This window comes from Mesocricetus auratus, unplaced genomic scaffold (assembly GCF_017639785.1).
Source record: "Mesocricetus auratus isolate SY011 unplaced genomic scaffold, BCM_Maur_2.0 Super-Scaffold_100676, whole genome shotgun sequence".
NCBI lineage: Eukaryota > Metazoa > Chordata > Mammalia > Rodentia > Cricetidae > Mesocricetus > Mesocricetus auratus.
In genome coordinates, this window is record NW_024429266.1 from 35,605,135 (window position 1) to 35,617,628 (window position 12,494).

The window sequence follows — 12,494 nt, forward strand, 5'->3', positions numbered from 1 at the left end:
ATGAGACGTCCTGTCACGGATGCTTACCTTGGCCAGACCTTTTTGAGGAGATATTTCCTGCTCTTAAGACTCCTGTAATAGGAGAGGGGAATCAGGAGGATTTGGACAAACATGGTTCTCTGTTATTGATATTCTTTTTAAAACTCTGACTTCCTTGGGGAGTAATGTTACCTTATGATGTCTTGGAACAAGCTTGTGGGAGGGTGACTGCCTTTAGTCTGTAGGGAAGACAGTAAAACCCAGCCATTCCTGTCATGGGCAGATGTTGGTAGGTTTTTGTCTTTGTGGTGCTGGGGACCCAACCTAGAACTTGCACAGCTAGGTAGCTCTCCTATTGCACTGTATCCCCAGTTCTCTAAGGCAGAATGGATGCTGTTCCGAGTGACACCCACCTGCCTCCAAAGATCATGGCTTTGACTGGAGCCAAGGGGGCACAGTGAGTAATTATTAGGTCCAGTTGCTTTTTCAGATAGGGGTTCTTTATCTGGTTGATATAAAATAGGGTTTCTATAACATGTACAGTTAATAGACAAGTTAAAGTAAGGTTCAAGGTGCCAAAGACAAGATGGGAACAAGTTTAGATATTTCTTGATAAGCCTTTCTGTTGGAGGAGACACTCTATTTACTCTCCTGACATTGGCTATGTGATGTTTCCTTTGTACTTACTGCTTCCCTTTGCTTTCTTCCCAGGCTGATGGAATCCAGGCCTTTCTATACATCCTATCTGCTGGGACTGTCTGGACCGATCAGGGAAGACCCCTTATCCACAGCTGTACCAGTCACTACTGACGTAGTGCCCACAGTGTGGAAGACTGCGAGCGTGTAAGGGCACCAAGCTCTCACACACATCCCTACTCCTACCTCTTCTCTGGTTATAGGCCACACCTCCTTCACAAGCACTGCCTCACTCATTCCTGTTCCTGTCATGTGGATAGGGACATGTGTCCCTTCATGGCTGGCCTTGGGTTTTGTTTTGTTTGTTCTGGTGATGCTGGGAACCCACCCCAGGACTTGAACATGCTAGGTAGAAACTCTACGATTGAATTACATCCCCAGCTGAGTAACATCTGCTATATACAAGGTCTTTGGGGGTTTCTGGCTGCTGACCAAGCTCAGGAACTTTTCTGTGGCCTCTCTTGTCTTTATGCCAGGGCCTCAGCGCCAGATGTGGGCTTGCCAAAAAGCATTGCATGTTACCCTTTGTAACTGAAGTAATGCTGTCTATTGCCCATATTGTACAAGCTTAACTTTACTCAAAAACAGGTAGAAGCCAGACATGGTCCTATACACTTGTAATGGCAGTACCTAGGAGGTCACAACAGCAGGATTGTGAATTCCTGGCCAGCCTCAGCTACGAAGTAAGAGAGCCAGAGTGAGAATGAGAAAAAGGAAGGGAGGGAGGGAAGGAGATGGGAAGTGGAATCAGTGTGAAGGATCACTAGGGGGTTCTATACTAACTTCTGTCCTGAGCAATTGTTTCTTCAGGACCACACAGCTCCTATCTGTCTAGTGGGTATGAGATGTGAGGTCTGGCATCTGTGTGCGCATCAGCTCTGAAAGAGAAACTGCTGCCCAGCTGCCCCCATGCCCTTCTGCTATCCCAGGTCTCCAGCCTTAGTGAGTAGCCAGATCCTTAGCTTTCACTCTTGGAGAGGGCCAGCTTTTTCAGAGTGATGTGTGCGCGCATGCACTGTCCATTTGTTTTCTGTCTCTAAGCGATTTTTGCATAAAGTAGAATAAAGCTCAATACCTTTGCATGAAAGTAACACAGGAAGTCACTATGCTAGCCTTGATGGTTGCCTTGATGGTCTCTTCTCATAGACTTTACAGTCCCTTTCAAAGTGTCCCTTCTAGGAAGTCACCCAACTTCATCTGAATGCTGCAAGTATTAGGGAGTCCACTACTTTTTCAGGTAGTCCTTGTCTGTGCATAGTTTTTTTTTTATTTGTTGTTTGTTTGTTTTTTTCCAGACAGGGTTTCTCTGTGTGGCTTTGGAGCTTGTCTTAGAACTCACTTTGTAGACCAGGCTGGCTTCAAACTCACAGAGATCCGCCTGCCTCTGCCTCCCAAGTGCTGGGATTAAAGGCGTGTCCCATCACTGCCCAGCTGTGCATAGTTTTAAGTGTTAAATAACTGCTGGTTGTTTGAGACTCCTGGGCTTTGCTTTTATAGTAAACACCATGACGCTGTGCATGGAGATGGAAATAGAGACCTCTTGCCTTAGTACCCAGCTACAATATTAAGCAAGGATGTCTGACCAGGCAGCTCAGTGCTGGCTCAGAAAGATACCCTGTAAGTGGGGGACATAGAGGACTGAAAGAAAGGTACAGGAAGGGTCTCACACCCTGGCATCGCAGACGCTATAGGTGGAAGTACAGCGGAGAGAGTTTTAGTAAATAAAGTGACAAGGAAAGAGACTTAGGAAGTGGCACTGAGTACCTGGGAGATGGCTCTGTGGGTAAAGTACTTGTGCAGAGATGAGCCTTGAGTTCAAATCACTAGTGCTATGTAAAAGCCGGATGTAGTGATGCACTGTAATCCCAGAGCTGAAGTGTGCAGACAGACAGAAATTGGGCTCCACGGCCAGCCAGTCTGGCTGAAATGGTGAGCTGCAAGTTGAGTGCAGACTCCCTGTCTCAAAAAATAAAGTGGAGAAGCAAGTGAGGATGGCATCCCAATCCTAGCGTCTGGTCTCCACATGTGGCCACACCTGCATGCACACATATGCACTCGTGTGTGCACCTCACACACATGCCTTCACACAAAGGCATTGCTGGTCATTTTTATCATTCAGATTATTTAAATTACTATAAGAGCTGTGCCAAGCTCTGTGCTTACCATCTTCCTGCATCATCTCATTCCACCATCAGGCCACTTTTTAAGATTTTACTTTATTATTTATACATATGTGTCTGTCATGGCCAGAAGAGGTTATCAGATCTCTTGGAGCTGGAATTCCAGGAGGTTAAGAACAGCCTTCTGTGGGTGCTGGGAACTGAACTAGGCTCCTCTGAAGAGCAGTAGAGTCTCTTAACTGCTAATCTATCTCTCCAGACCAATGAGGTCACTTCTGGAGGCAGAATGTCAGAATGGTGAGGTAAACTGAGGCCAGAGGACACCACAGTGAAGATTTTGCCTGAGAGTGACATGTAAGTAGTCACTGCTCATCTTGGCAGCTGGCCTTGTTGGCTCTACCTTCAAGAGGCAGAATGATTGCTTAATTTTACAAGTGCAGTAGCCCAGGGACTCGGAATTGCCTAAGCCCATAAAGCTAGTTCACCGCCGTGTTGAGGCCAGAACCAGCAGTCAGGAGGCCAAGGTTGAGAAGTAGCCAACATTCAGTGCCGTCCCCACAGTACCTGACCCCGTGGAAGCATGGTGGACATGGGACGGCACAACGGGCTGGAGAGGTATAACGTGTAGGTCTAGAAACGCACGCAGATGAAGAACCAAAGAATGCCTGTCCTCTCCCATCTCTCTGCCATCCCAGCCCCTTTCCCAGAGAGCCTAGCTTTTCCAGAGCCTGTGTATGTGCATTGTTGGTCTGTTTGTCTGCTCCTAAGTGTCTTTGCTCAAACAGAACGATCCTGGTCAATGAGTTACAGAAGGGGCTGGCTCTGGACCTGGAGAGAAGGCCCTACCACCAGCACCAGTTGTTGGCTTACATCTGTTTTAGTCCATCATTGTCTTAGCAGCTTACCTGTGAGCAATATGTTATATCTGTTATACAGATGAAGGATTGAGACTTAGAGAAGTTATTCATCCAAGGCACTCAGCAAATTGCTGCCGGAGCCAAGTGCTACACATTACTGTGACATCAGTAATGCTCCCTCTTCATTTCTTTGAGGGCTTGCTCTGAGGTTAACGCCCTTCTCTGTCTGCTTCCTCTCGATTCTCAGCTCCAAGATCTACATGGCCGACCTGGAATCCTCACTACATTACATCTTTCGTGTAGAAGTGGGAAAGTTCTCAGTTCTGGAGGGACCACGCCTACAGGCCCTGAAAAAGTTTATGGCGATATTGGCCAAGGTGAGGAGGGCCTCAGCTTGCTTTGTCTCTGTAGTTCCATATGTAGTTAGTGTGTGTTTCTGGAATCCATACGCCACACCAGCCTCTTTCTCGAGGAATTCATGTCTGACTGGACACCTGGACCCATAGCTGTCCAGGTCCCCCACAGGCTGCTACCTCCTCTCATAGCCATATTCTATATCAGCTCCCACATTGCCAGAGACCATGCCACCCTGTAGAGAGGGGAGAGACACGGTCGGATATCCCAGTGCCTGGGAATAGGCCCAGCCACCTGGTGACTTACTCTGCCTGCTTCCCTGACTTTCCACCTCACTTAAGCCCCAGACTGTGGCTTCTCACATCCTACCATGGTGCCTGGGGAAACGGGACTAGAGACCACCAGACTGAATAAGGGCGCTGTCTGCACTGCTTTCTTCTCTGTCTAACCCATAACCCTAGTGTTAACCCTGCACTGTGCTCCCGGCTTCTCGGAAAGGTGGCTGCTCCTTAGAGAGAAGCTCCCGGTTGTCAAAGACCTGACGTCTGAGAAGCATTTAGCCTCCTCACCTGCTTTGCAGAGTGGTAACCCCGCCATCTAAAGGGCCCAGGAGCTTAAGTAACTTGCCTTAGGGTTGCCAGCAGGACCAGACCCAAGGTCTGAGGCTTTGCCATGCAGAGCTGCGTTCCCTCTCCTCCCCACTCTAGTTTCCCATCCACAGCCAGCCTGCCCTGCTTTGCTGCTGAGTCAGGGCTGCCTGTCCCCTGGGCCTGTTTGCTGACTCAGCCTCCCTCAGTCCCAGCTGATCTGAGCCCGCCCTTCCCAGAAGGTCTGTGGGAACCTCCTGGTCTCTCCCTGTCTCGCCCATTCTGCTGCCATCCTGACCCTCTTGGCTTGGTGGCCTATGTGTCTGTACACAGAAGACCCTGTGAGGAATTTTGCAGGCAAGGCAGAGCCATTCCCATGATACAGACCTTGTTTCTGAGGCCTGCAGCCTGCAGCCCATAGTCCTGAGGCCTGGGGCAGATACTCTGTTGACCATAGGGAACAAATCCATAGATCGGTACTGTTTTTCTACCACTGCATTAAGGGAAAGCTCCTATGTGCTCCCCAACCCCTCCAGACCTCAATGAGAGGGACACCCCAGCCCAGATCAGTCTACTCCAAAGGAGTCCTCCCAAGCAGTGGTTTCTCCTGTGTTGCCTGCATCTGTTTGTAGCTGCAAACAATCTGGTATTTGTTTTGCACTGTGTGAAGCTGATTTGAGAGGAGACACAGAAAACATCAGGTTAGACAGAGGCCTGAACAGCACACTCCCAGTGGGACAGAAGAGGAGTATGGGAGGAAGGGGCCTTTCAGCTCGAGGCCAGGGCTCTCAGGGAAGACGGGATGGCAATGAAGCAGAGGACTTATGTGGATGTCCCACAGTGGGGGCAGGGTGACCTGGGACACAGGTGGAGAGGCTCTGTTTGACCTTTGTCTGCATGATGGACATGCTCTGCCCTACTTTCCTGTGGAGGAATGATAATCAAAGCTGCTCCCTTTTCTTGAGCTCTGGCAGGCTGGTAGTGCAGAGTACTGGTACTTGCTTATTTTCCCTTCAGTTCTGTGGATGTTGTCATCATCATATAGACGAGGAAATGACAGCCCAGAGATGTGAAGAACCTTGTCCAAGAGAAAAGTCACTCACATCTTATCTAGCCTCGCTGTGTTTCACAATGAACACTCAGGGGACACCCTGGAGTGAAGAGGGCTCCTCTGTCAGCCTGCCTTGTCACATGTGGGCAGCTATCAGGACTGGCCACTGGGTGGCATGTGGTCACCAAGGTTTCCCTGCTTCCTGTTGTCCAGAGCCCTTTAATTCATCCTTCCTCTGATGCATGGCCTCAGACAGCGGAAGGAAGGTGCCAAGTCAGGATGGCAGGCGGAGGTCAGTGAGAATGCTGACTTGGAGCTGTAATCAGTGTGTGGGCCCAGAGCTCCCAGGGGCTAACCAGGAGGAAGCACTCTGAAGCACAAGTCTTTCAGCCATGTTCCACTCTGGGGGATGGCCAGCCTGAGGTTTGGTAGGGACATTTAACGTCTTCTCAGAAGACAGTCTCAGGTAGCAGATTTCCCTGGTAGCATTCTTACATCCAGGATTCTTCTGTCAAATGGTTTTCGTCACATTTCTCAGGATCGTTGTCTCACAGCTTTCTTCTTCGTGGTTTTGTCTGCTCCTCTGCGGTATCCCCGCTTGTCCCCCACCCCCTCACACACTTGTACATGCACACATGTGCACATGTGCACATGTTCCCTCCTCCCTTGAGTCCTTGTGGTTTTAAAGTGCTGATACTAATCAGATTTGAGTTGACTTATTGTCAGAGTAGCTTTTCATGTTCCTCTGAGGCTCTTGGGAGTTACCATCAAGATTTGGATCTTGGCCCTAAGCCCTGAACTGGTCTATCTGCACTGGCGGCCCATGGGCTAAAAACAAAAGGTCTTTTGCCAGCCCATTACTAATGAAGGTTTCTCCTCAGTTTGGTTCTTGTCTTTTCAAAAGAAAGAACTGAGCCAAGAAACACTGACAGAAAAACAGTTTACCTAGCAAAAGCAAAGACGAGAGTGCACTCCAGGCAACTTGGAGTGGGTGTTCCACAGGGAGGCGGGTAGAAGCCCGCTGGGTCCTGCGTTAGGAATTTGAAAGATGTTTTATGGTCTTTTACCCCTCTTGTGATGTCATTGTAAAGTCCTTCCTCCTTTCATCTCACTGCTGAGAATGGCTCAAGCTGTCCCTGCAGCTTTTCCTTCCATGCTTATCAGGATGCTTATTGGTGGGCATGGGAAGGTGCCCTGGGATCCCAATTGCTGAGGAGCCCAACTGCTGCTCCAAGAGTGTTGGGCTGTAAAGGGGGGGGGGGGTTCTGAGCAGAAAACAGCCACCAGGATGCGGCTGCAGTTCTCCTCTATTACCCCATTTTAACCCCTTGCCTACTGCCCTTGAGCCTTGCTGGGCAATCCATTGCTCCATCAGAGGACCACCTGGAAAGAAGGTGTGTGCCCGGCGCTCACAGCAGTCCCAGGGAGTGGCATGGTGCTTGGACCTTCCTCAGAGTGGTTGGGTGTTACGTCAGCATTAGAGCTTGAGCCTTGGCGGAGACCCACAGAGCCTAGGAGACCCAGAGGCATTGCCTCCCCTCTGCCCAGAACAGGCTGTAGGAATCCACTTGTAGAATTGTTTTTTACTCTCAGTTGCCCCTTGTTCCCACCTGCAGTACTTCCCTGGTAAGCCTTTGGCCAAGAACTTCCTGCACTCCATAAATGACTGGCTTCACAGGCAGCCGAGAAAGACGATCCCCTACAGCTTCTTCAGAGCTGCTCTGGACAACAGGAACGAGGTGAGTCTGGAAGGCAAATAAAGAACCTCCCAATGGCCTAGCATTCACGGGACCGGAGGGACTTACGCAGAGATTGCTGACAGTGTTATCCAGCAGTTTGCATGAAGTTATTTCATTTATCATTAACGAGCTGCTCTTCATTGGGGTCTATAGAATGTCTCATCGACTCTTCATACCTTAGGATTTCCATTTAGCCGATGAAGAAAGCAGGTTTGAGCTGTTACATAACTTTTCTAGTCTAAGCCTCTCGTAGCTGTAAGTGATTGGGGCTAAAAACGAGGCGTGAGGCAGTGGAGTCCTATTTTAAAGATAGGGTTTTCCTCTGTATCAAAGGCTACTGACCTTGAAACTCACAGCAGTCCTCCTGCATCTGCTTCCCAAATGTGAAGATAATAGAGACCGAGGCATCACATTTATTTAAGACACCAGGATTCTTAACCATAGTTCTAGCAACTTCCTCGGCATGGCCCACAGCAGGGTACCTATTCTTTCTACTGTCAGCAAAAGCAAGCCACGCTCCATAGACATGCACAACCATGTGGGTTTTATGAGGTGCCATCAGCTCAGCACTGCTGGTTCAAAGACAGAACTTGGTCTATGGCATGGCTTCTCAGATCTGCTGCTCCTTTGGTGGGTAGAGGCGACAGAGAGGTGACAGTCCAGGAAGAGGCCCTCCTTTGCTGCAGTGCTGTGTGCGCCTGGAAACTCCTGTTGCCACCTCCCTTCCAACCCTTTCTCTTCTCTGCTGTGCGCTCATGTTCACATGTATTCCTTAGGGTTCCATTCTTACTGAGAAGGTGAACTGGGTTGGCTGCCAGGGCAGTAAGCCACAGTACCGGGGCTTTCCCTGTTCCCTGTGGGTCCTCTTCCACCTCCTGACTGTGCAGGCAAGTCAGTACAGTGAAGACCACCCACAGGACCCAGGTGAGTCCGGGGCTGCCCTCACTGCCCTCACACTCTTCTGTTAGTCTGTCCTCCGCGGGAGCCGGTTGGAATGATCCTATATTGGGGGCAACTGATGAGGGAGGGAGGGAGGGAGGGAGGGAGGGAGGGAGGGAGGGAGGGAGGGAGGGAGGGAGGGAGGAAGGAAGGGAGAAGGAAGGGAGGGAGGGAGGGAGGAAGGAAGGGGGGAGAGTTTGCAGGAATACAATTATGGAGCTGTTGAGAATGGCGAGGCAGAGTGACAAGGCCAGCTATAGTGGGGTGAGGGGCAGTTATACCTGGAGTGGGTACAGGAGGAATGGTTTGGGAGGCCAAGGAGATAAAAGCACAATGGTACAGGCATTGGCATTTTGAAGCAGAGAGTATGTGTGTACGTGAGTGTGTGAGCGTTCTCTGTGAGGTCCTGATGGATGGAGGTAGGAGGCTGCCTTCTAAAGGGTTGGAGGTGGCAGAGGAGGGAACATTTAGAATGGCAGGAAGCAAACCCTGAGGTATATGAAGTGTGAAGGAGACAAGAGATATGGAAAGTGAGGGTGGGGATACCTTCAGGAGAGTCTGGCTTCAATTAGAGAAAAAGCAAGAGAGTCAAGAGAGACCCTTGCTGTGGCAGCCTGTATGAGGGGACCAGAGTGAGAATACTCAGCAGCCGTGAAGAGAAGTTAGCTTTCAGACCAGCTCAGGATGGACTTCTAAGAGTGCCCCAGACAGGCAAGGCCCACTGGGAGGAGGATCATGGGGGCTAGAAAGAGTGCTGTATCCCTTCCAGTCATGTCACATAAAGCCCAGATGTCCCTCTGAAGAAGGTGATGATGATGAGGGCCTGAGAGGAGGAACTGACCTTTAGGAGCTTTGGAGGAAACGGGACCACCTCGGTAGTGCCTCCTGCAGGCAGACGTAGGCAAGGGCAATGTGGTGCACTTGTACAGGGTGACCCCAGTGGAGTGGAGGACAGGGCAGCCTGTAGGGAACCATGCTGGAGACAGCAAACGCTGGCATCATGAAGGACTTCGTGTGGGGTCTCTTCCCTACAGCTGATGGCCAGGAAGTCCTCCAAGCCATGAGGAACTATATTCAGTTCTTCTTTGGTTGCCGAGACTGTGCGGACCATTTCGAGCAGATGGCTGCTGCCTCCATGCACCGGGTGAAAACTCACAGCAGTGCAGTTCTCTGGCTCTGGACCAGCCACAACAAGGTTAATGCCCGCCTCTCAGGTACGGAAGGGCGACTTCCAAGACTAGAGGTGGCATTTGGGGGGCATTCTCACTATCTCTTCAGTGACAGCCTATGCTTCTTCCACATTATCTGCCAGCCCTGTTAACCAGTCCCATGTCTAGGGGGAACAGATGGGACACCGTCTGACTGTGGTGTTTAATACCAGGGCTCTCTCTAGCTTCTTAGAATCTCTCCTGCCTCCCCCGCTCTGCTTTCTGGCTATGAGTCTCTTACTCGGGAACCGGGAGGAGAGAGGAGGGGTTTTCCTTTGTCATCAGAGAGTGGGCTGCAGAGAGGGGCAGGGAGCTTGTCATCCTAGTTACCCTTATTTGCATTGTTTGCCTTCCCCCTGTATGTGGGAGCACAGTGGGTCCTACAGGCAGCCCGAGGAAGCCGTCTGTAAACTGGATACTACATGTCTGGAGAGCAAGAAGTGCCTCCCAGACAGCCCTCCGAGGCCAGGAGTGGGTGGACCGCATGGGCTGCAGCCTGCACGGTTCCCTCTCCAGGAGCCTGCTAGTGCCTATTAAAGGAAGACGTGTCCACCTTCCCTGGGGGCCAGCTGGCCTCTTCCCCTTCCCTTGCCTCAGCTCTGCCACCAAATGCTGCAGTGGCTGTCACGCTGTGAGCCAGAACTGTACAGATTGGTCCAGGAGGTGTTTGAGCTTGGGCCAGCCCTGGAGATTGAACCTAGGGTCTGGCTCACTGAACTATGCCCCCAGAGTGTCCTCTGTCTTCTCTTTTTTGAGGCAGAGGCCCAGGCTGGCCTTGAATGTGTGATCCTACCTCATCCCCTGAGTGGTAGGGAATACAGTCCTGCACCACCAGGCCCAGCTGCATGCTAGTCTTGTTTTTGCTCTGTATCTGTATTTTATCTTCCAGCCTTTTAAAGGCTTGGTGAGCCGGTTTTAGATGAAAAAGCTGGTGTTCCGAACAAAAGAAACCTGAGCTCCTAGGCAGACCAGATATTACAACCAAACTGTGTGTGCTCCCCTTCCCAGGTGCTCCGAGTGAGGACCCGCACTTCCCCAAGGTGCAGTGGCCTCCCCGTGAACTGTGTTCTACTTGCCATAATGAAGTCAACGGACAAGTGCCTGTGTGGGACCTAGATGCCACCCTCAAGTTTCTCAAGATTCACTTCTCCCCAGCAAACATCATCTTCGACTCTCCTACATATATGCCAGCAGCCCAGAGGAGTCCTCAAAATCTGGAAGCTACCCCAGAGCCGGTAATGGATGCATTAGAACTGGAGACCAGAAATTCAACGCTGGGCCGTGAGTGGGCTGCTTCTACGGAGTCCCTTGGAGCTACTGCCCTAGATGTCCCAGCTGAGAAGCCTGAAGCAAGTGGTCCCCAGGTGCTATACACAGGCCTCAGAATGAGTGGAGCTCCAGCAGGGCAGGGCCCTCCTGAGCGTTTAGAAGAGTGGCAGGGGGTTACCCAGGGGCAGCAACACCTGAGCAAGAGAGACACCAAGGCCTTCCTGCTGCCTGAGGCGAGCCGTCTCCAAGGCCCTTTAGAGCTAAGGCAAGGAGGCCGCAGCCCCAAGCAGCTAGCCAGCATACCTGAAGGAGGGCCCGAGGCCCGAGCTGTACAGGGTCAAGGCCCGTGGTTACAGGTTCTGGGCGGGGGTTTTTCCCACCTGGACATTAGCCTCTGTGTAGGGCTCTACTCTGTGTCCTTCATGGGCTTACTAGCCATGTACACCTACTTCCGGGCCAGGATGAGGACCCTGAAGGGCCACCTAGTCACCCCATAGCCTAGGCTGTCCAGGAAGAGAGCAGGAAATGAAGCTGCCATCCATACAGCATTTTTGTCCCCTGTCACCCTTGGTCTCCTCTCTCCTCTGTTCCAGTTTCTAGCTTAGGAGAGTAGCAAGTCCAAGGAAGCTAGTTGTTGTAGTGACCCCCTTGAGTCTGCTGTGGAGGGTCCATAGACAAGACAGAAACAGGGTTCTAGTGTCACCTGACCAGCCTGGGGCAGGGGCAGCCCAAAGTGCAGGGGTGGGGTTCTGGGAGACTCAGACCCTGGCTTCAGCATCACACTCCTGTTTTTCAGCATATGTGAAGTCCTGACCCGTTTCCGCTGAAGTCTCAATGTTTCCTGCTTGGTCTTGGCCTTAAATTGAGGTAGACAAGTCCAGAGTTTCCATCCAGAAGAGAGGATCCTGGGCTGGGTGGGCTGGCGTGGACCTCCTCACTGCATTCTGAGGCTGTCTCCTTCCCTCCCTCTCCACATGAAGAAAGTGCAGCATCACTTCCGGCCTAATCCAGCTCCAGCACCTCAGACCTGGGTGGGGTTTGGCTAAAGGAGTGGGTCTGGAAGCTTCCGGAAGTGACTCTGGTCTCCCAGGTTCAAACTAGAGTTTCTGCTGCAAGGGTATAGCTTGAGGTTGGTGGGGTTTGGCAGGCTGGGTGGATGACAGTGTCTGGGCTGTGGGGTGCAGTGCTTGCTTGGTGGCGGGACAAGGGGGTGGGTGACACTAGGGTCAGGATAGTCCTGTACTAACTGCAAGAGAGCATACTTCTCTCTGGGCTGGGGGCGCTTGTCTTTTATTTTGTCCTCTAAAAATCAACGCTAACTGTTGGCTGTGGAAGGTGCTGGCCTGAGCAGCTGAGGGGAGGGTTTCCCCTTGGGCTCCACTGTAGGCAGGTAGAGGAGGGAAGAGGCTGGTACACATGCTTCATCCACTCTCCCCCACTGGGAGGGGTGTGGAATAAAATTATTTTTGTTAAGTCACACATAGTGTGTATGACTTGATCCTTGGAGACCACGGCACAGCGTCCGGCCTCACCTGAGATCCAGGAGCGAAACTCCTGGGTACAGGGGCGGGCTCTCACCTTACTCCCTGTGCCCCAGGCATGGGTGCTGGCCCTGTCACCTGCTGCTCTCTACCCTCCCTGAGACCTGCCTGGGTGTCAGAGCAGCCTGTCTGCAGCTGCCACCGTTAGCTCTTC

General features: G+C 51.4%; 1 protein-coding gene across 3 annotated transcripts in view; it reads left to right on the forward strand.

Moving 5' to 3' along the window:
- Positions 1-12,276, forward strand: part of Qsox1 (quiescin sulfhydryl oxidase 1) — a 35,651-nt gene extending 23,375 nt beyond the window's left edge. For 2 of the 3 annotated variants that reach the window (XM_040738215.1, XM_040738217.1), the window contains 7 exons: positions 691-822; positions 3,900-4,029; positions 7,261-7,383; positions 8,160-8,307; positions 9,357-9,536; positions 10,539-10,894; positions 11,596-12,276. In XM_040738215.1, coding sequence (XP_040594149.1) covers positions 691-822; positions 3,900-4,029; positions 7,261-7,383; positions 8,160-8,307; positions 9,357-9,536; positions 10,539-10,894; positions 11,596-11,604 — 1,078 coding nt within the window. In that variant the 3' untranslated portion in view covers positions 11,605-12,276. The remainder of the gene's footprint in view (positions 1-690; positions 823-3,899; positions 4,030-7,260; positions 7,384-8,159; positions 8,308-9,356; positions 9,537-10,538; positions 10,895-11,595) is intronic. The other variant, XM_040738216.1, reaches the window with a different exon arrangement.
- Positions 12,277-12,494: the final 218 nt, after the last annotated feature.